Source organism: Panthera leo, chromosome A3, assembly GCF_018350215.1.
Source record: "Panthera leo isolate Ple1 chromosome A3, P.leo_Ple1_pat1.1, whole genome shotgun sequence".
In the NCBI taxonomy this organism is placed as follows: Eukaryota; Metazoa; Chordata; class Mammalia; order Carnivora; family Felidae; genus Panthera; species Panthera leo.
In genome coordinates, this window is record NC_056681.1 from 79,588,401 (window position 1) to 79,608,475 (window position 20,075).

Below are 20,075 nucleotides of genomic sequence, written 5' to 3' on the forward strand. Positions count from 1 at the left end.
GGAGTGATTTGCGGGCCCGATATGACCAAAGGATCCTCCCAGGAAAAAGTCCCATGTTGAGGAGAAAAAAATTTAAGTAAACGCTACCCCTGATGTGGGGCTTGAACTCACCACCCCGAGTCCTATGCTCTACCGACTCAGCCAGCCAGGAGCCCGAGGGGAAATTTTTATGAGCAGGGACAACAGGAGCAAAGGAAACAGAAGATCCAGATAGAAGCTCATGGGTAACCAGAGTAGAAAATCTCAGAGAATTCAAGCCCTTATTTTATTTTAATAACATCATACAAACAACAGAGTTTAAATCTGTTGGAGGAGGCGATCTGCCCCGGGCCCTGAGTCCAAACACATTCTTGCTAGACATGCCAGAATGCAGCGTCCTGACCACTCTTTACCCGGGTCATTTTCTCAGGGTTTTGTTTGCAGTAAGCAACCTTGAGGGGTGAAGTAATGTCTCTCCCACCTCTACCTCCAGACAAATTACAGTCTTGTTTCCACCTACTACAAAAGTTGCAACTCCCCCAACGTCAGTGTTTTTCTCTTATAACACGGGCCACCGCAATGTGAAGGTACACAGAATGGTCCCTCTGGGTCTTCCCCATGGAACTTGGGGACAAAGGGAGCCAGCTCAAATGAACATCATGCTGACACTTCAGCTATTGCTTGCACCATGAGTAACAGTCCATTGTCTTTGACCCAGGATTCTCATGTCTTCTGTCAGCATCCATGAAATTGTGACATGCTAACTCATTAACATATACGAAGGGTAAAATCCTAGACCCTGCACAGTTCTTAACAGAAGCTAGAAAAGCTGTCCTGAGTTGCTTCTCTCTTCCTAAGAGTATGATATAACTCATGTCACTTAAAATATTAGCAAAGGAAAAGGATCACAATTGAATCCTATTCAAAGTTGTTTTTTTTTGTTTGTTTGTTTCATTTTAAATAAAAGAACAAGAGAAGAATAATGTCTCTTTGGACAATAAAGGCACATGAGAAAAAAAATACACATTTCATTTCCACAAAGGAAATGAAAACTATAGCCATCATATTTCAGAATGAGCTAAAAGAAAATGCTAAAAGCTATAAGAGAAAATATTAGTTACAATGAGAAAAATTCTGAAATAAAGTGATATGAAAAAAGATTTTAAAAGAAAGGTTAAAAACCCAGGAAAGATCAGAAGTAAATGAAAACAATCATTTCAAAAATGAAGACCAGAGAGAATAAATACAAAAAAAATAATGTGTTAAGGGGCACCTGGCTAGCTCAGTCAGTAGAGCATGTGACTCTTGATCTTGAGGTTGTATGTTTGAGCCCTGTGTTGGGTGTAGAGGTTACTTAAAAATAAAATCTTGAAAAATGTATTAAAATAAATAGGAAATAAAAATGGGAAAAATGTTAAAAATAAACTGGAGAAAAAAATAAAAAATTCATGAAGAAATGAAATCTTTAGAAGGTGTGCACACACACACACCCCAACATATATAAAGAGGTTTTTTCCCTTTCTTTTTGAGAGAGTGAGTGGGCAAGAAGAACACAGGGAGAGAGCGAGAGAGAGAATCTTAAGCAGGCTCCCCGCTCAGCACGGAGCCCAAAAGGGGGCTTGATCCCAAGACCCTGGGATCACAAAATCAAGAGCAGGACACTCTACTGACTGAGCCATCCAGGCACCTGTATAAAGAGATTCTTAAAGCAATGGAATAGAAAAAATATTAAAAACTATAATCCAAGAAAACTTCTCTGAGACAGAAGAAGACTTGAAACTAAATACTAAAAAGGTACACCACAGGGGCGCCCAGCTGGGTCAGTCAGAAGAACATGTGACTCTTGAGTTGTTGTGAGTTTGAGCCCCAGGTTGGGTACAGAGGTTACTAAAAAAAAATAAACTTAAAAAAAGAAAAAGGCACACCATATACCTGGGGAAACTGGGTCAGGAAGCCAACAATGAGATGCAGTATAGTAAAAGTATTGGACTTCAACGAAAACAAAAAATTTGGCTATCAGGCAAAAAGACAAAGTTATATACAAGGGCAAGAAAATAAGATTTCTATCAGACCATATGATATTTTATTCCAGAAGACAACAGAGACATATTTAAGACACTTTATGAGATAAAGCTTTTATATCCAGCCAAATTGATTTTCAAATATGAACACCATAGACAAGCAGTTGCAAAAAATGTTAAGGAATCAGAGAATATTCCCTCCATAAGCCCTCCCCTAAGGAATCTACCAGAGATGAGAGCTTCAGATAACCAAAGCAAGTGAAGAGACAATGGCATGAGGAATTATAGCAACAATCAGCAATGGTGGATCACATTGCCAAAGGAAAGATCATTAGATATCACCACCACCTATGAAGTATTCTTGTCAAAGACATCAAATATGGGGCTTAGTCAGTAGAGCATCTAACTCTTGATTTTGGCTCAGGTCATGATCTCACAGTTCATGGGATGGAGCCCAGCATTGGGCTCTGCGCTGACAGCACAAAGCCTGCTTGGGATTCTCTCTCTCTCCCTCTTTCTCTGCCCATCCTTGCTCATGCACACATCCTCTCTCAAATTAAATAAATAAACATCAAATATGAATCTGATCAAGCCTAGATGTAACCACTAATTTACAGGAAAGACAAAGAACAAAGGAGCAGGGGTGCCTGTGTCGCTCAGTCAGTTAAGTGTCCAACTTCATCTCAGATCAGCATCTCACAGTCCATGAGTTCAAGCCCCTCACTGGGCTCTGTGCTGACAGCTTGGAGCCTGGAGCCTGCTTCGGATTCTGTGTCTCCTTCTCTGTGTCCCTACCATGCCCATGATCTCTCTTTTAAAAATAAATAAAAACATTAAAAAAATTTACAAAGAACAGAGGAACACATTAAATGACAAAATTCATAGTGGGATACCCTACAGGACAAAAAAGGACCTGGTCTCTTCACCAACAAAATTGTAAGTAAAAAAGAGATGTATTTAAAAGAGATTTCAGAGACTTATTAACCAACTGCAGTGTTTGGATCCTGATTCAAATAGACTATAAAATGTGTAAGACAATAGGTTAAATGTGAACACTAGTAGATAACTGGTATTAAGGAATTATGCATTTTGTATGTGTGTTAAGGCATGAGAATTATTTTACAGGGAGAGTTTTTACCTTTTCTTTTTAATTTTGAAAAAATGTTCATTTATTTTTGAGAGGGAGAGGGACACAGTGCAAGTGGGGGAGGGTCATAGAGAGAGGGAGACAAAGAATCTGAAGCAGGTTCCAGGCTCTGAGCTGTCAGCACAGAGCCCGATGCGGGGCTCGAACCCACAAACTGCGAGATCATGATCTGAGCTGAAGTCAGATGCTTAACCGAATGAGCCACCCAGGCGCCCCGAGTTTTTACCTTTTCAAGATACATACTGGAATATGTACACATGAAATATGACTATGATTTGCTGCAAAACAATTAGGGAGTAGTGGATGGGAGTATAGAAGAAATAATTGTGAGTGGATAATTATTGACAATTGGCTGATGGGGATGTGGGGTTTGTGACCATTCACTCCACTTTTGTATATGCCCAAAATATTTTATTCTAAAGTTTTTTTTTTTAGTATCAAGAAAAGATAGGTGTTTTACTCTTTTCTTGATACCAGGATACTCTAAATCTATGACTAGAAAATCGCTTCGAACAAGGATAAAGACTCATTTATATTTTTCTTCAATATATTTTGAAAAGGAAAACAAAACAAAACAAAAAAAAAAATAAGTCTTTCACTGCCCACACCCAGACTGTTTCCAGAGGCAAATTCTGCTACCACTTTTTGGTAATACCATCTTTTCAGAGTTAAATATAAACACGTATATTATTTCTTGACTCTTGACAGTTGTATGTCAGATTTTATTATTTTTATTCTCAAATTTTTATCTCCTTCTCTTATTGAGATTTAGAACTTGGTAAAGACCACAAAGTCTTGGTTTTTACAGAAAGGACAAAAGTAGATGGTGGGGGAATTGGAGAAAGCTGGTCAAAAGGTACAAACTTTCCAGGGGCACCTGGGTGGCTCGGTTGAGTGTCCAACTTCAGCTCAGGTCATGATCTCACGGCTCGTGGGTTCGAGCCTTGTGTTGGGCTCTCTGCTAACAGCTCAGAGCCTGCAGTCTGCTTCAGATCCTATGTCTCCCTCACTCTCTGCCTCTTCCCCACTCATGCTCTGTCTCTCTCTCTCTCTCTCTCTCAAAAATAAATAAATATTAAAAAAATTTTTAATGTACAAACTTCCAGCTATAAGTACTGGGGATATAATGCATATGGTGACTATAGTTAACAGTACTATATGGTATATTTGAATGTTGCTAAGAGGGTAAATCCTAAAAGTTCTCAACACAAAGAAAAAAAAACTTTTTTTTTTTTTTGTATTCATATGAGTGTTAACTAAACTTATTGTGGTAGTTATTTCACAATATATGGAGGTCATTATGCTGTATACCTTAAACTTATACAGAGCTCAACATAGACCTTATTACAATAAAACAAAAAAGACTAAAAAAATAACAAAATAACTAGAGAAGTAGATATTCTAAATATTAACATATCTGCTTTCAATGTTAGGAAATCTTACAAACCATGGTTTTGTTCTTTCATTTATTCAATCTATATTAGTTGCTAAGCAGATTCCGGATATTGGGATTTTTTTTAAAAGTAGAATTAAAAGAACATACTGTATACTGGGACCCTGGATTATTTTCCTCTGTAGAAACAAACAAAAAAATGTCTATGAAAGTTACCCTTTTAACTTTTCTAAAAGATGATGCAGGTAAATTGGCCAACCACAGACCACATCAGGATAACTCATAAGCTGTAAAAATTGAGAATACCTAGAGCATTTAGGACAAGGTAATCACTTTCTTTAGACCTTAATATACTGATAAAATTTTACTGACTAAAAGTTCATTTCATAAGACGTTGTTTCCTTCTGAAACAACCACTGAGAACACACATCTACACATAGGCATATGATGGTGGAGAAGGGTAAAAAAAAAAAAAAAAAAAAAAAAAAAAAATTTTAAGCAGTAAGGCAATATTTTAACACTTATGATTATAAAAAAAATTTTTTGTAATGTTTATTTATTTTTGAGACAGAAAGAGAGCATGAGCAGGGGAGGGGCAGAGAGAGAGGGAAACACAGAATCTGAAGCAGGCTCCAGACTCCAAGCTGTCAGTACAGAGCCCGACACGGGGATCGAACTCACAAGCCGTGAGATCATGACCTGAGCTGAAGTTGGATGCTCAACCGATTGAGCCACCCAGGTGCCCCAACACTTATGATTTTTATTGCCTAGGTCTAAATATTGAAATCTTTGCTACTCTCAAATTATTAGAGATAACTTTAAAAATATTGTCCATGGATAGAATGCCTGGTATCCTTAAAGGTATGTGAATTTGTTTTATTGTATAGTCTAATAAAGGGAGTAAAAGTAATTAAAAAAAATATATTTTTGAGAGAGGAGAGCAAGCGCAAGTGGGAGAGGGGCAGAGAGAGAGGAGGACAGAGGATCCAAAGCAGGCTCCACACTGACAGCAGCCAGCCTGATGCAGGCCTTGAACTCACGAACTATGAGGTCAGGACTTGAGCTGAAGTGTGACATTCAACTGACTGAGCCACCAGGGGTGGCTAAAATTTCTCAATTTTTCTACATACATATATATCTACATATGTGTGTGCCATGAAGTATACACAGTATAAATTTAAATATACTATATATTATATGAATATAAAAATTTAGTATGTATATTTAAGTATATTAATTATATTAAGTGTATGTATATATATACAGAGAGAGAGAATCACCTAATCCTCCATTACCCAGATGATTTCTTCTGAAGAAATATGTGTTTGAGGTCAGTAGGTAACCCAGTAGTATTCTTCTTATTTAAGGGGAAAAGATCACCTTCTTGATGCTCGGCTAATCATGAATAACAGACAATCCTATAAGTGAATAGAATTGTGGAGCAAATTCTGATGATCCAAATGCACATTTCCAGTTACCTACCACGTGAAAACTATATTTGACTTAATCATTAAGACTGACTCGTGGGGCACCTGGGTGGCTCAGTTGGTTAAGCGTCTGACTCTTGTTTTCAGCTCAGGTCATGATCTCACAGTTTCTGAGTTCAAGTCTCACGTCAGACTCTGTGTTGGCAGCACAGAGTCTGCCAGAGATTGATTCTGTCTCCCTCTCTCTCTGCCCCTCCCCTGCTCTCTCTCAAAAATAAACAAACAAAATTTATATATATATATATATATATATATTTTTTTTTTTTTTTTTTAAAAGACTGATTTGTGCCCATCACTGTGTAATGCCACACACTAAAGAAATCTTCCAGCAGCTATCAATTTGATGTCTTCTAAAAGAAAAATTGTGATTTTACATACAGATTTGAAACTGCCAGTGTCTTTTAAGTTTGGCTCCATGTTTACCAGACTACTGTCTTTAAAAAAATGGCTCAAACATTTTTTTTTCAAGTTTATTTGTTTTTAGTCATCTCCACACCCAACATGGGACTCAAACTCGTACCCTGAGATCAACAGTTGCACATTCCACCAACTGAGCCAGACAGGCACCCCCAAACATCATTTCTAATACAATACTTAAATCATTTTGTAGCTAGTTGAAATAAAAGTATGGTTAGTTAAAGTTAAAAGTTTATTCAGGAATATTCTGTCTTCTGACATTATCATTTGAGTAGCCTGGTTTCCAAAGAGCTTTTTCCATACATGATTTCATCCAGTCCCTCCTACAGCTACCCAAATAGACATTATTCCCATTTTTAAAGAAAAGAAAGCTGAACATTGGTACTAAAACCAAGTCCCACAGTGTCCCCATGAAACTGAGAAGGAACAGAATGAGGAGAAAATCCTTGGAAGCAAGTCATGTTTTAAATATTACAACATGTGGATTGTGTTTCACAGGCTTTCAATAAATTAGAAGGGAGATGCTTTAAATCCCTTGTGTACTCATGCCAAAATAATTATAATTAAAAACCATATTCATCTACTTATTCAAGCCTTTATTAAGTGCTTACCATATGCACAATCCTGTACAAAATATTAAAGGAATACAAAATGAATTTTAAAATGGTGCCAACTCTCAAAGAGTTTACAATCTAATTATAGTGACAAATAGTTTTGGAACAAATGATAGGAAAGGGATTATAAGTAAACATGTGCCCTTGAGAAAAATCACCTTATTTCTTAATTAAAAGCATAAATTTCCAGTTGGGAATCACTGCTATTCTATACACCTTAATTAGTTCATCTTAAAAAAAAATTTTTTTTTAATGTTTAATTTTGAAAGAGAGAGAGACAGAGAGAGAAAGAGAGAGAGACAGAGAGACAGAGCATGAGTCGGGGAGGGGCAGAGAGAGAGGGAGACAGAATTTGAAGCAGGCTCCAGGCTCTGAGCTGTCAGCGCAAAGCCTGACACAGGGCTTGAACTCACAGAGTGCAAGATCATGACCTGAGCCAAAGTCAGAAGCTTTACTCACTGAGCCATGCAGGCGCCCCTAGTTCATCCTCTTTAAAAGAGGTTGTTTTTAGAAAAGAAAATGTCTTATCCTATCACATCTTTATGTCTGGTTTGAAGTTTTAAAACAAAAATTTGCTTAGAGAGGAAAAATGATAGATTCATAAACTCAAATTACCATAATTGCAGAAAGACAAAATATGTCTGCAATTGTGTATATAAATTTGAGAACAACTGGGTCAAGTATTAAAGAGTTAAATCTGGGGGTACCTTGGGGTGCCTGGATGGCTCAGTTGGTTGAGTGTCCGGCTTCAGCTCAGATCATGATCTTGCGATCTGTGAGTTCAAGCCCCACGTCGGGCTCTGTGCTGACAGCTCAGAGCCTGGAGCCTGTTTTGGATTCTGTGTCTCCCTCTCTCTCTCTGCCCCTCCCCCACTCATGCTCTGTCTCTCTCTGTCTCAGAAATAAATAAACATTAAAAAAAATATTTTAAAAAAAATCTGGGGGTACCTGGGTGGCTTAGTCAGTTGGGCGTCCGACTTCAGCTCAGGTCATAATCTCAAGGTTCGTGAGTTCAAGCCCCGCATCTGGTTCGCTGCTGTCAGCACAGAGCCCACTTCAGATCCTCTGTCCCCTTGTCTCTGCCCCTCCCTGACTGTGCTCTCTCAAAAATAAATAAGACATTTAAAAAATTATTTTTTTAATAATAAAATAAAAAGGAGTTAAATATGAATTTCTTTGGAGATTTTCCTTGAACAAGTTATTATGCACAATTTCATCATATACACAACAGGGTTGATATTTACCTTCAATTAAGATTATAACTCAGATGCTTACAATTATTTCCATCATAATACACAGAATTAAAAAAATACTGATATAAAAACTTTTCCAATAATTTACACATCAAAAATAATTTGGAATAAGACTAGGGATAAAAAGAAAAAGTAATGATATAGTATGGATAATTTAACAGCAAACTCTCAGTGCAGAAATGTATGCAAATTTGCAAGTATGTATTTTTTCTGTATTTTATTATTTTTAAAAAAATGGCTCAGATAAGACTTAAAATACCCAGTAAAACAAGTGTGAGGTTTCATTTTGTGAGATGTATTGCAGAGGAAAAGAATGGGCAAATAGTGTAATTTTAAGATATTTATTGATTCAGGCTTCCAAGAAAAATGTTTTCAAAACACCAAAAGCCAATACTTCTCTCTGCTCTCAATGCTAAGCCATTTTTTTCCACCCCAAATAAGGAAGTAACATATATTTTTATAACTAATCAGTTTGTGACAGCTGTGATTCTCAAATGCTTTTTAAAAATACAAGTGAGATCAAAGTTACAGACTATATATAGCGATTAAAAAACCTGAATAGCCAAAGCTTTACTCTAACTGACCCAAAAACCATTCATTTGGCTGGATTTGGCCTTTTCAGGCTACACATGACTTTGCTCAAGAGCCCTGTACATATCACAAGGTTCCCACTGATGTTCTGAACACCACGAGCATGGATGCTAATGCCCAAGGCTGTAATTGACTGCAGGGCTCAGACAGGAGACCCTACTGATTCCATGTTACTCCTTGACAGATTTCTCCTCTCCACTCTCTTCATCAGCTTCCTCTTTTTCCTTGTAAGAATCCTGGCTGTTGGTATCAATAAAATAATTTTCTTCCCCATTCTCTCCTTCTTCTATTTTTTCTTCTTCATTAAGGCTGGAGGAAGAAATGTATCAGTCTTTCACAGGAAAAATGATCTGGTTTAAAGGTCAACAAACTCTTTGCAATGTATGCCATCAAGTAGTCAGTCTTCCTCAAGTGTACGAACTCCGATTTATCAAGAAAACTCTATAAAAGTGTCAATTGGGAACTAACTTATTTCAAACCTTGATTGACTCTCAAAACTCCATTTGAAAGCATCTTAACTATTTTCATTATTTATGTCAGTCAGAATTTAAATTATTCTGCTTTAAAAACAAGATACCTCATCACCATGTAATGTTCTGAATGTGTCAAATGTTAAAATATCAATGTTTTACAACAATTCACATATGTTAGGTTAAGAGATCTTTTAAAAATACAGAACAGTTTTATGCTTTCCAGTAGGTAAGAATTATTTCAAAGGTAAACCATTTAGACATCTTATATATGTTACCTTTCTTTATCTTCAGTGAAACTTTTCATCTCTTGATTGCTGAAGTACTCAAATATTTTTCTACTTTGGCCTTTCTTTGAAACAAACTCATCAGATAGTCCTACTGCTTTTAGGGTGTTAGAATAATGCTTTTCTGCTGCCATTCTTGCATTTTTCTATAGGAAAGACAAACCTTTTTAGATGAGAACAAAAGACTTTAAATTTCCATTAAAGATGTATGGGTTAAAAGCTCCAGTGAAAATTAAATTCAATAATCACAGTTGGCTGGAAACAGGCAGACCCTCTGACGAGCAAACCCACTTGCAGGCATATTCCCAGAGAAAGTCCTACAGATGTGCCCCAAAAGACATGTACAAAAACGTTCCAGATAATATAGTTTGTAACAACCCCAAACCAGAAACAACCCAAATACCTATCAATAACAGGATGGCTAAATAGTGGTCTATTCACACAACAGAGTAAAATAAAGCAATGACGATGAGTGAACTCTAGTTGTCCATGACAACATGGATTGATCTCACAAACATAACACTAAACAAAAGAAGTAAACCACTAGACAATACATACAGAATGTATGATTCATTTACATAAAGTTCCCAAACAGGCAAAACTAAACTATACTTGTAGGGATAGGTACATAGGAAGGTAAAACTGCAAAAACAAACAAACAAAAAAAACACAACAACAGTAATGACAAAAACAAGGAAATGCTTATCTCAGAAGTTACAATGGTGGTTACCTCCAGGGGAGTGGGGGAGGGTTTTGATCTGGGAAGGGCACACAAGGTTTCTGGGCTGGCAACGTTCTATTTGTTAACCTGGGTGGTAGCCACATGAATTTTGACCTATAGTTATTCTTTACACTATACCCGTTTTATATATTTTTAAAAATAGGCTTTTATGTTCAAGGATATCTGGAAAAATCAGGAAGAAAAGAAGTTCATGATAGTTGTCAGAGGTTTCTTTCATTTTATGTACCTCCTGTAATTTCTACTTTTTACATGCCACATCTCTAATCCATCAAAGATGATAAAATCATCACTGTTCTTGTCTTTACTCTGGAGGAAGCAATGGATACAGCAAGAAGGATAAGAATTTTGATCTGTGTTCAAATCTCCAGAATGTTGTTTCCTGGCTTTGGGACCCGTGGAGCTGAGCTAAGATGACCCTTTCATACCTGAAGCAAGTTAGGAGTCATCACAGTTCCTGAGACCACAGGCTTTCCAGGGTCACAAGATGACTGGGGTTCACGCTAGTGCCTCAGTTTTAGTCAACTTTTACCTCCTATGAGCGGATATGAACTAGTATAGGGCCAAGAATTGCCATCTGGGGGGTGCCTGGGTGGTTCAGTCGGTTAAGCAACTGACTCTTGGTTTCAGCTCAGGTCATGATCTCACGGTTTGTGGGTTGGAGCCTTGTGTCAGGCTCTGGACTGACAGCATGGAGCCTGCTTGAGATTCTCTCTCTGTTTCTCTCTCTCTCCCCCCCTTACCCATGCTCTCTTTCTGGAAAGGACAGGACAGGACAGGACAGGACAGGACAGGACAGGAAAGGAAAGGAAAGGAAAGGAAAGGAAAGGAAAGGAAAGGAAAGGAAAAAATTGCCATCTGGACCTCCAACTAAAGCAAGGTGACTAGGAATACACTAGTTCCAGTGCCCCAGTGGCATCCCATATTGGAAAGAGTGTGGGAGAGTACCCAGTCTTACCCCCAAATATAACAAACAAAGAAATTAAGACACTCCCTCCACCCCCACTAAGGTTAAGCAGTTTGCTTAAGGTCACAAGGATAATGAGTGATAGAACCAAGTCTCTTGACCAGTTCCTAGGTCTGTTCCACTCCACCATGCTGCTTTCTCTAAGTAATAGTGGTCATCCTGGAGTTTGAAGGTGGCTTAAACCTGACTTCAGCAATGCAGGTGTCTACGGACTCCAGTATAATGAGGGAACATGGCATCTCGTGTTTCGTGGGAGAAACCAAAATAGCAAAGACCGATTACAATGGATAAACTACCACCGGTGATTTCCTGATGCTCTGAAAAACTGAAAAAGTACTACTAAATCCACCCACTATGATTAAAAACAATTTTTGGAAAAGTAAATAAAAATGCATTCAGAGGCTATGAATATCAACAGACAAGCCTCAAGGAACTGAAAGTCATGGCAAAGTGAGAAGATAAGAACTATGCCCCAAAGAATGTAAAGCAGAATAAGGAAACCCCAGACCTAACTTTAAATGCATTAAGAACAGTATATGCTGATCTAAACAAATTAAATACAAGAGATATTAAAATGATACCAAAGTTAGTACTCATAAGTCTTCATTTGAATTTGACTTAGAATTTAATTTAACATCTACTCAGTTAATAAACCCTGTGATTTCCAAGAAACAGGACAACACGGTTTGTTCTGCATTGGATCATAGGCTTACTCTGCTAGAGAATAACTCAACAGCAGCAAGACCACAATTAGCCCTAATAAGGGGATAATGCATAAAGTTGTGAGTGAATTTATGAAATAACAGCTGTTAATTAGCAGCAAAAGTCACAGCAAAACAGGCAGCGAGAAAAAAATTGTACTAATTTATGTTAACAAAACCAAAGCAATGGTGAGTCACTGCCAGTCACTCTATATATAGAATTAATTACCTTTTAATATTTTATATCATGGTGAATAGTGTATAATTATTCTTTAAAATTTTTTTTTAAGTTTATTTACTTATTTTGAGAGACAGGGAGAGAGAGAGAACAGGGGAGAAGCAGAGAGAGGGAAGAGAAAGAATCCCAAGCAGGCTCCACACCGCCAGCGTAGAGCCCAACGTGGGGCTCCAACTCATGAACCACAAGATCATGACCTGAGCTGAAACCAAGAGTCAATTAACTGACTGAGCCACCCAGGCACCCCTAGTGTATAATTATTCTTAATTGAAACAAACATTTCTGGGGCGCCTGGGTGGCTCAGTACATTGAGCGTCTGACTTCAGCTCGGTCATGATCTCACAGTCTATGAGTTCAAGCAGCGTGTCGGGCTCTGCACCGACAGCTCAGAGCCTGGAGTCTGCTTCAGATTCTGTGTCTCCCTCTCTCTCTGCCCCTCCCCCTGCTCATGCTCTGTCTCTGTCTCAAAAATAAATAAAAACATTAAAAAAAATAAAAAAATAAATTTTGAAATAAACATTTCTTCCTTGCATTTCACCATGCAAAAGAATTATAGACAATGAAATAAAAGGAGCAATTAAAATAACTATGATTATTTTATTTTACTACCAAATACTGCAAAAGAAAACTAGTGTTTCTTCTACAGGAAACCAAAATAACATGCAATGATGAGTTTGTCTACAAATCAGTGCCCTCATTTGAAGGGGGGAAAGTACTTATTTTTCATAACCATAAGTTTCATTTATATCAATTATGTCATTTATTTAATTACTGAATACTTATTTTGTAACAAGTCCTCATGGAAGGTAGTGGGTATAGACACAGGAAAGTGTTTTGGACAAAGGGAACAGCGTATGTTAGGGCCAGAAGCGGTGGAAGTAGCATCAGCTATGAAACTGACCTATGTTTTCAACATTTAAAACTTCTTCATGGGTTTAATTTCACATGACTACTTACTTTGCCTCATTTTCTCTGTGCTTAGAAACTGGGAATTCAAAGCATGGCAAAACGGCTTACTCACGCGGAGACTCATCACTAATAGTTCAGGGCAGCGCTCTCAGCCTGGGCTAATCCCTCCTCCCCCCCCCCCCCCCCCCCCAGCCAAAATGAGAAGTCATTATCTGGCTAATTTGATCATGACAGTTCAGTTTTGGTTCAACAAATGCTTAACATCTCTGTGCCAGATGTTCTCCTAGGTGCTGGGTGCTGGGAATACAAAGATTTGACCACAACCTTCAAAAGTAACTAGCTAGAAGGGAAGAGAGATCCTGAAACAGATAATTTCCCACACAATGTAGCAGGAGCAAAGACAGAGGTATGCTGAGGGTAATAAAAAAAAACAGAGGAAAGGGTACTCAATCCAACCTGGGAAACAATTCAAGAAGTGATTTTATAGGAAGACTTGAAAGATCAGGAGGAAAAATAGGAAGAAGCTCTAAGAGTGTTCAGAAACAGCATCAACAAAGATTTCAAGTTTGAAGCTAGTAGTCTGGTATGATCTGAAAGAAAAGTTTCTGAAAGAAACTAGTTAACCTCTTTAGAGGTTAACAGGGATCAGAAAGTAGAGGATCTATACATGCTAAGATTCATGGGGTTATCTTCTGGGAGAAAGCAGGACAGCTTAGTGTTAAGTGTTTGGAAGGACTGACTTGGGTCCAACCCTAGTTCCATTACTAACTATGAATCTTACTACTTACATTCTTTGAACTTCAGCTTTTTCCTCTGTAATATAGGAATAGCCACTTTGGGAGGCCAAAGCCTCTGACTGGCTCAGGCCATGATCTCACAGTTCATGAGTTCGAGCCCTGCATCAGGTTCTGTGCTGACAGCGTGGAGCCTGCTTTGGATCTTGGGTCTCCCTCTCTCTCTCTCTGCCCCTCCCCTGCTTGCATTTCTCTCTCTCAAAAATAAATAAACTTTCAAAAAAGGAATACCCACTTTGTAATATTGTTTGAAGAAGTCGGTGACAAGATTTCTTTCTTTCTTTCTTTTTTTTTAGTTTTTTAAAGTTTATTTTGAGAGGGGGAGAGGGCACAAGCAGGGGAAGGTCAGAGAGAGAGGGAAGAGAGAATCCCAAGCAGCCTCCACACTTAAGTGCAGAGCCTGATGCAGGGCTCAAACTCACAAACCAGGAGAACATGACCTGAGCCAAAACCAAGAAAGAGTTAGCCACTTAACCCACTGAACCACCAGGTGCCCCAAGATCTCTTGATACCATTCACTGAAAATGAGAACGAGTGGAATCAGTGAAAATGGATGATCATCATCGTTATCAGAGGTTATTTACTACATATTCAGGGTTAAGATTTGGCAAGGGAACGGGAATAAAGTGAAGATATAATGGGTGGCTTTGCAAAGAGCAAGGCAGGAAAATGAGTCAAACCATTACAATAACTCACACAGGAGACAATAGAGATTTCACCTCACATTTCACCATCGGGAATGGAGAAAGGCAGGTCCAAATATTATTTAGGAAGAAAACTTTCCAGGTCTCTCAGTAGCAACTGAAAGAGGGAGAGGCAAAGTGGTTCCCAATCACCAAAACTGTGGTCCAATAAAAATAGGAAATCAAAGAGGAAGATCTAGTTTCAGGCAAGATGAATGTAAGATACCTGTGGGAAATCTCTGTAGACAGAGCCACCAGACAAAGACATAAAAACCTGCAGCTGGGAGCTGGAAATAAGTATTTTAGGAGCTAAAAGTCAATCACTTTATGCTAAATAGAACAGCTTATGATGATTTTTCCAAGTTGAAACTGAGATTTTAAAAAAAGAAACCCACCCCTTAAAATGAAAAGCATTACATAAAATTATATACAAATCTGTAAGTAAAGGGTTCCCATAACTTTGAGAGGCTGTAATGTGTAAATTCAGTTACAATACATGTCTCTGTCCTCAGTGAGTCACTGAGAAGAAGAATCCTATAATGCTAACAGGAAGCTCCAAATGTAACAGGTTGAAATTCACACCTGTAACCTCCAGTGATTCTGTCTATTGTTAAGCTATGTCACCCATTAGAACACCTCCCTTTTGAGAGGGATGTGAAATTGACAAATATTTTTTAGGGGGAGATTATAAAACCGAGTACAAATTTAGTAAAATCAGCGTTCATTGTCCATACGATCTAATTATTTTTCCAGGGAAAAGGAAGTGCTTTCAGTAATTGTAGGTAAGAATGAAAATTACAGACTCACTTAAAAAATAAATCAACAAAATGAAAAGGCAATGTACTGAATGGAGAAAATATTTGCATATCACTTATCTGATAAGGGGTTAACATTCAAAATATATAAAGAACTCATACAAGTCAACAGCAAAAAAACAAATAATCCAATTTAAAATGGGCAAATGATCCGAATATTGTTCCAAAGAAGATATTCAAATGGCCAACAGATATATGAAAAGATGCTCAACATCACTAGTCATCAGAGAAATACTAATCAAAACCACAATGAGATACTACCTCACACCTGTCACAATGGCTATATCAAAAAGACAAGAGATAACAAATGCTAGTGAGGAGGTAGAGAAAAGGGAACCCTTGTGTACTGTTGGTAGGACTGTAAATGGAAAACAGTACAGAGGTTCCTGAAAAAATTAAAAATAGAAATATGAGGGGCACCTGGGTGGCTCAGTTCGCTGAATGTCCGACTCTTGACTTCAGCTCAGATCATGATCTTGTAGTTTGTGGGTTCGAGCCCCATGTCAGACTCTGGACTGACCATGCAGAGTTTGCTTGGGATTCTCTGTCTCCCTCTCTCTCTGCCCCTCCCCTGCTCTTTCTCACTCTCTCAAAAATACATAAATAAACATTAAAATAAACAAGATAGAAATAGAAATATGATAGAATCCAGCAATGTCCAACTTCTGGGTATTTATTTGAAGGAAACAAATCACCATGTTAAAGAGATTATCTGTGCCCTCACATTCAATGCATTACTATTTACAATAGCCAAGATATGGAAACAAAATAGGTGTCCATCAAAAGATTAATGGATAAAGAAAATGTGGTATATATGCAGTGGAATACTATTCAGCCGTAAAAAGGGAAATCCTGGCATATGCAACGATATAGATGGACTTTGAGGACTTTATGCTAAATGAAATAAATCAGAGGAAGACAAATTCTGTATGATCTCACTATATGTGGAATCTAAAAGCAAAAACAAAAGAAACTCATAGAAAAAAGATCAGATTTGTGGTTACCAAGGGAGTTGGATGAAAGTGGTCAAAGGTATAAACCTCTAGTTACAAGATAAATAAGTACTGGGAATGTAATGTACAACATGATGACTCTGTTAATACCACTGTATGGTATATATGCTAAGGTATAAGATGCTAAGAGGGGCACCTGGGTGGTTCAGTCTGTTAGGCTTCCAACTTCGCCTCAGGTCAGGATTTTGCAGTTTGTGAGTTCGAGCCCTGCATCAGGCTCTCTGCTGTCATCACAGTGCCCACTTCGGATCCTCTGTCCCCTTCTCTCTCTCACCCTCTCCCCTGTTCACACACACTCTCTCACTCTCTCTCTCTCTCAAAAATAAATAAACTTTAAAAATATATATTATTTTTTTTTAAAAGCTGCTGAGAGAGTAACCCCTAAAAGTTTAGATCTTAGTGAATCCTAAAAGTTTGGTGACTGCATGAAGTGATGGTTATTAACTGAACTTGTGGTGGTAATCATTTTGCAATATATGTTTACCAACTCACTACGCTGTACACCTTAAATTTATATAGTGCTCTAAGTCAATTATATCTCAATGAAACTGGAAAAAAAACTGGCAGAAATAAATCTGATTCCATTAGCATTTTGTTTCATTTTTTAATTCTTCAAAGACTTACAAATCGTATCATGAAGGCTCACCTTAATATCCGGCTAAGTTGGTATTAAAAAGAAAAGACCAGCCATGAAAAACAGGCTGTGAAACATTTTGAATATGACTGGATTAGCAGCATGTTATCAAGCCGACATGTCTTATCAACAAGATTCAATGCTCAGATTTGAGCAAAAACTTACCTGACTGATTTGATGAAGCTGTCACAGAAACAATAATATGTCTCAATAAATTGTATACAACATATAAGAAAAATGGACTATAAATTAGGAGCTAGAGATGCTAAATTAAAAAAAAAAAAGGCTGACAGTAGCTCTTAAATTCCAACAAACACAACCTGAGCAACTCTTTCAAATAGTAGCGGCCTGTTTTTTAATTTTTCTTCTCTCTCTTCTAGTTCTCGTTGGTATTCTCTCATCCTTTCCTTTTCACTCTTTCTAAAATCAAATAAAAGGAACAGCATTTTAAAAAGAAATAATAACTTGCACATATAACATTTAGCTTAGACGACAGATCAGAAGTTAAATTATGAGCACAGTTTACAGTTTACCACAATTCCTTTCCTACACTGGTAAATTTTTATGGACTGCAGAATAAAAATCCTAGGTTGTGAGAACACACCTTTACATACTGGGAACAATCTGGATACTCTGATGTTTCTGAAATCTTCAAGATTTTTAAAAAATTATGTATTAAAATGCTTCAAACTGGCCTGAAGAGATGAATGAACACCCTCTTATCTCATTTGTAAGTGAAAAAAAACAAGAAAATTTAGTTCAAATTAGATATCTTTTCTTTAAGGAATTTCTTCTGAAAAACAAGACCTTGCTCCTTCTTTTTCCTCATAAGTGAGATCTCCTATAAATCGGTGGCAGAGTGAATTAAATGGGAGTAGGTCAGGGGAGAAATGGGGACTATGGGAATAGAACATATAGAAAAAAGGAAGCAAAATACATAAATTCACAATAAATGTACTTACTACTTGGATAAGATCCTATAATGAACTAAACTATGCTATTTCCTCTATGTAAAATATACTAACTTTACCAAGATAATAAGATTTCATGGATTAGAGGAAATAATTGTACTATAAAATGCTAATTATGCTTAATTATACACAAGATTGGTATTATGAAAAATCCAGTTTGCTTTCTTAGGGTGAACAGTATATTTCTAAAAATTATTGCTCAAGTTCATCAAATTAAGCTCCCTCTATCACTGAATTACACTGATATATATTATAAGGGATATAAACATAATATACATTATAAAAGAATATAATTATTATTATAAATAAAAATTTACAATTAAAAAGGAATACTCATAATTAAAAGCAAATACAGGGGTGCCCATATGGCTTAGTCGGTTGAGTGTCCGACTCTTGATTTAAGCTCAAATCATGATCCCAGGGTTGTGGGATTGAGTCCCGCATTGGGCTCTGTGCTGAATCTGAAGCCTGCTTAGAATTCTTTCTCTCTCTCTTCCCCACTCCTGCACTCTCTCTCTAAAATAAAGTCATAAAATAAATAAAATATAAAAAATAAAAGCAAATATAATTTGGGGGGTACTTATAAATCAGATTAAAAATTAATTAATCATATTACTTACCCAGCTTAGGGGGAGATATTTTCCTACTTAAACATGAACATTTTTACATAAAAATGTTCCTCTGGAACACTGGTTTTCAAACTTTGTGCTGCAGAATTCCAGTGTTTGTGAAGGGGTTCTGCAAATATCTTTATTTATTTATATTCAAACTGCAACGGAATGCAATACACACCACTAAACATTTATACACACGTGTTAACTGACACACATAACTGATGTTATTTAACATCAGTGTGTTAATTTGTGATATTAGATTTCACGCAGACCTCAGAACAAAGCTCTGTGACATATCTATTTATTGAAGAATATTCTTAGGATTACATGGCAAGCTATTAAAAAAGAGCTTTGTGTGAATCAAAATTTTTCTACGTTTACTGAAATTAAAATTAAAAACTTAAAAAAAAGATTTTTCTCAATATTGTACTGTGCAATCAAAAATAGTATAAAGAAGGAGCACCTGGCTACCTCAATCAGTAGAGCATACGACCCTTGATCTCAGGGTTGTATCATGTTCAAGCCCAACAATGGACATGGAAACTACTTAAAAAAAAAAAAAAAAAAGTATAAAGTATAAAAAAAGATTAGATACTAACATAAAATTACAACTATGAACTATGGCCACAATCAATATGAAATGTTTCAATTCATCAATATGGCTTTATGGTCCTTACCATGAGGTGAGTACATATGGTGGTTCTCACCATGAGGTGAGTGTGAATGAGAATGTGTGTACGTTGAATTTAAGTAACCGATGGCAACTTAATCCGGAAACTAAAATACTAATCAATCTGTTCATATATCGTATCCACTGAAAGAAAGTTTGAAAACCAGTGATCTGGAGGTTCAGGATTCTTTTATGATACCTGAGAGACATGACTCTGGATTTAGACATTTGAGCTAAACTTTGATGTGAGTCATAAGCCTTAGCCCGGGTCATCAGGAGTTTCTGCAATTCTTTCATCCTTTGCTTCTGCTTAGTTAGGATCCGACTTCTCTCTTCTTCCAACATTTTCTTTTCCTCAAGTGATCTCCTGAGGGCAACAAACTAAGGCTTAATTCACTTTAGGCCAGTGAGAATGCTGTTTAGCATAGATTTAACACGGGAAAATTCAAAGGTTGAAAAAAGGCAACCTTTTGTGAAGGCTCTGACTTGCACAACTAGAAATCAACAGGCTAACCTTTTCTATCCCCAAAGATTCATAAAATACAAAATACATTCATTTCTTAGCAGAACACCCTCTGGCAAAATACTCTATATTATACGGTAAAATATATCACCAAATATAATTTTTTCACGTTTTCAAATTCACCAACATAAAATCAACAGAGCTG

At 37.0% G+C, this 20,075-nt stretch overlaps 1 protein-coding gene across 17 annotated transcripts in view; it reads right to left on the reverse strand.

Moving 5' to 3' along the window:
- Window positions 1-20,075, reverse strand: part of FAM161A (FAM161 centrosomal protein A) — a 70,749-nt gene that overhangs the window by 30,344 nt on the left and 20,330 nt on the right. For 14 of the 17 annotated variants that reach the window (XM_042932388.1, XM_042932383.1, XM_042932386.1 and 11 more), the window contains exons 4-6: window positions 19,607-19,774; window positions 17,473-17,572; window positions 9,651-9,805 (exon numbers count right to left, since the gene is read on the reverse strand). In XM_042932388.1, coding sequence (XP_042788322.1) covers window positions 9,651-9,805; window positions 17,473-17,572; window positions 19,607-19,774 — 423 coding nt within the window. Of the gene's footprint in view, window positions 1-8,636; window positions 9,212-9,650; window positions 9,806-17,472; window positions 17,573-19,606; window positions 19,775-20,075 lie in introns of those variants that run through there. The other 3 variants (XM_042932387.1, XM_042932395.1, XM_042932382.1) reach the window with 3 other exon arrangements.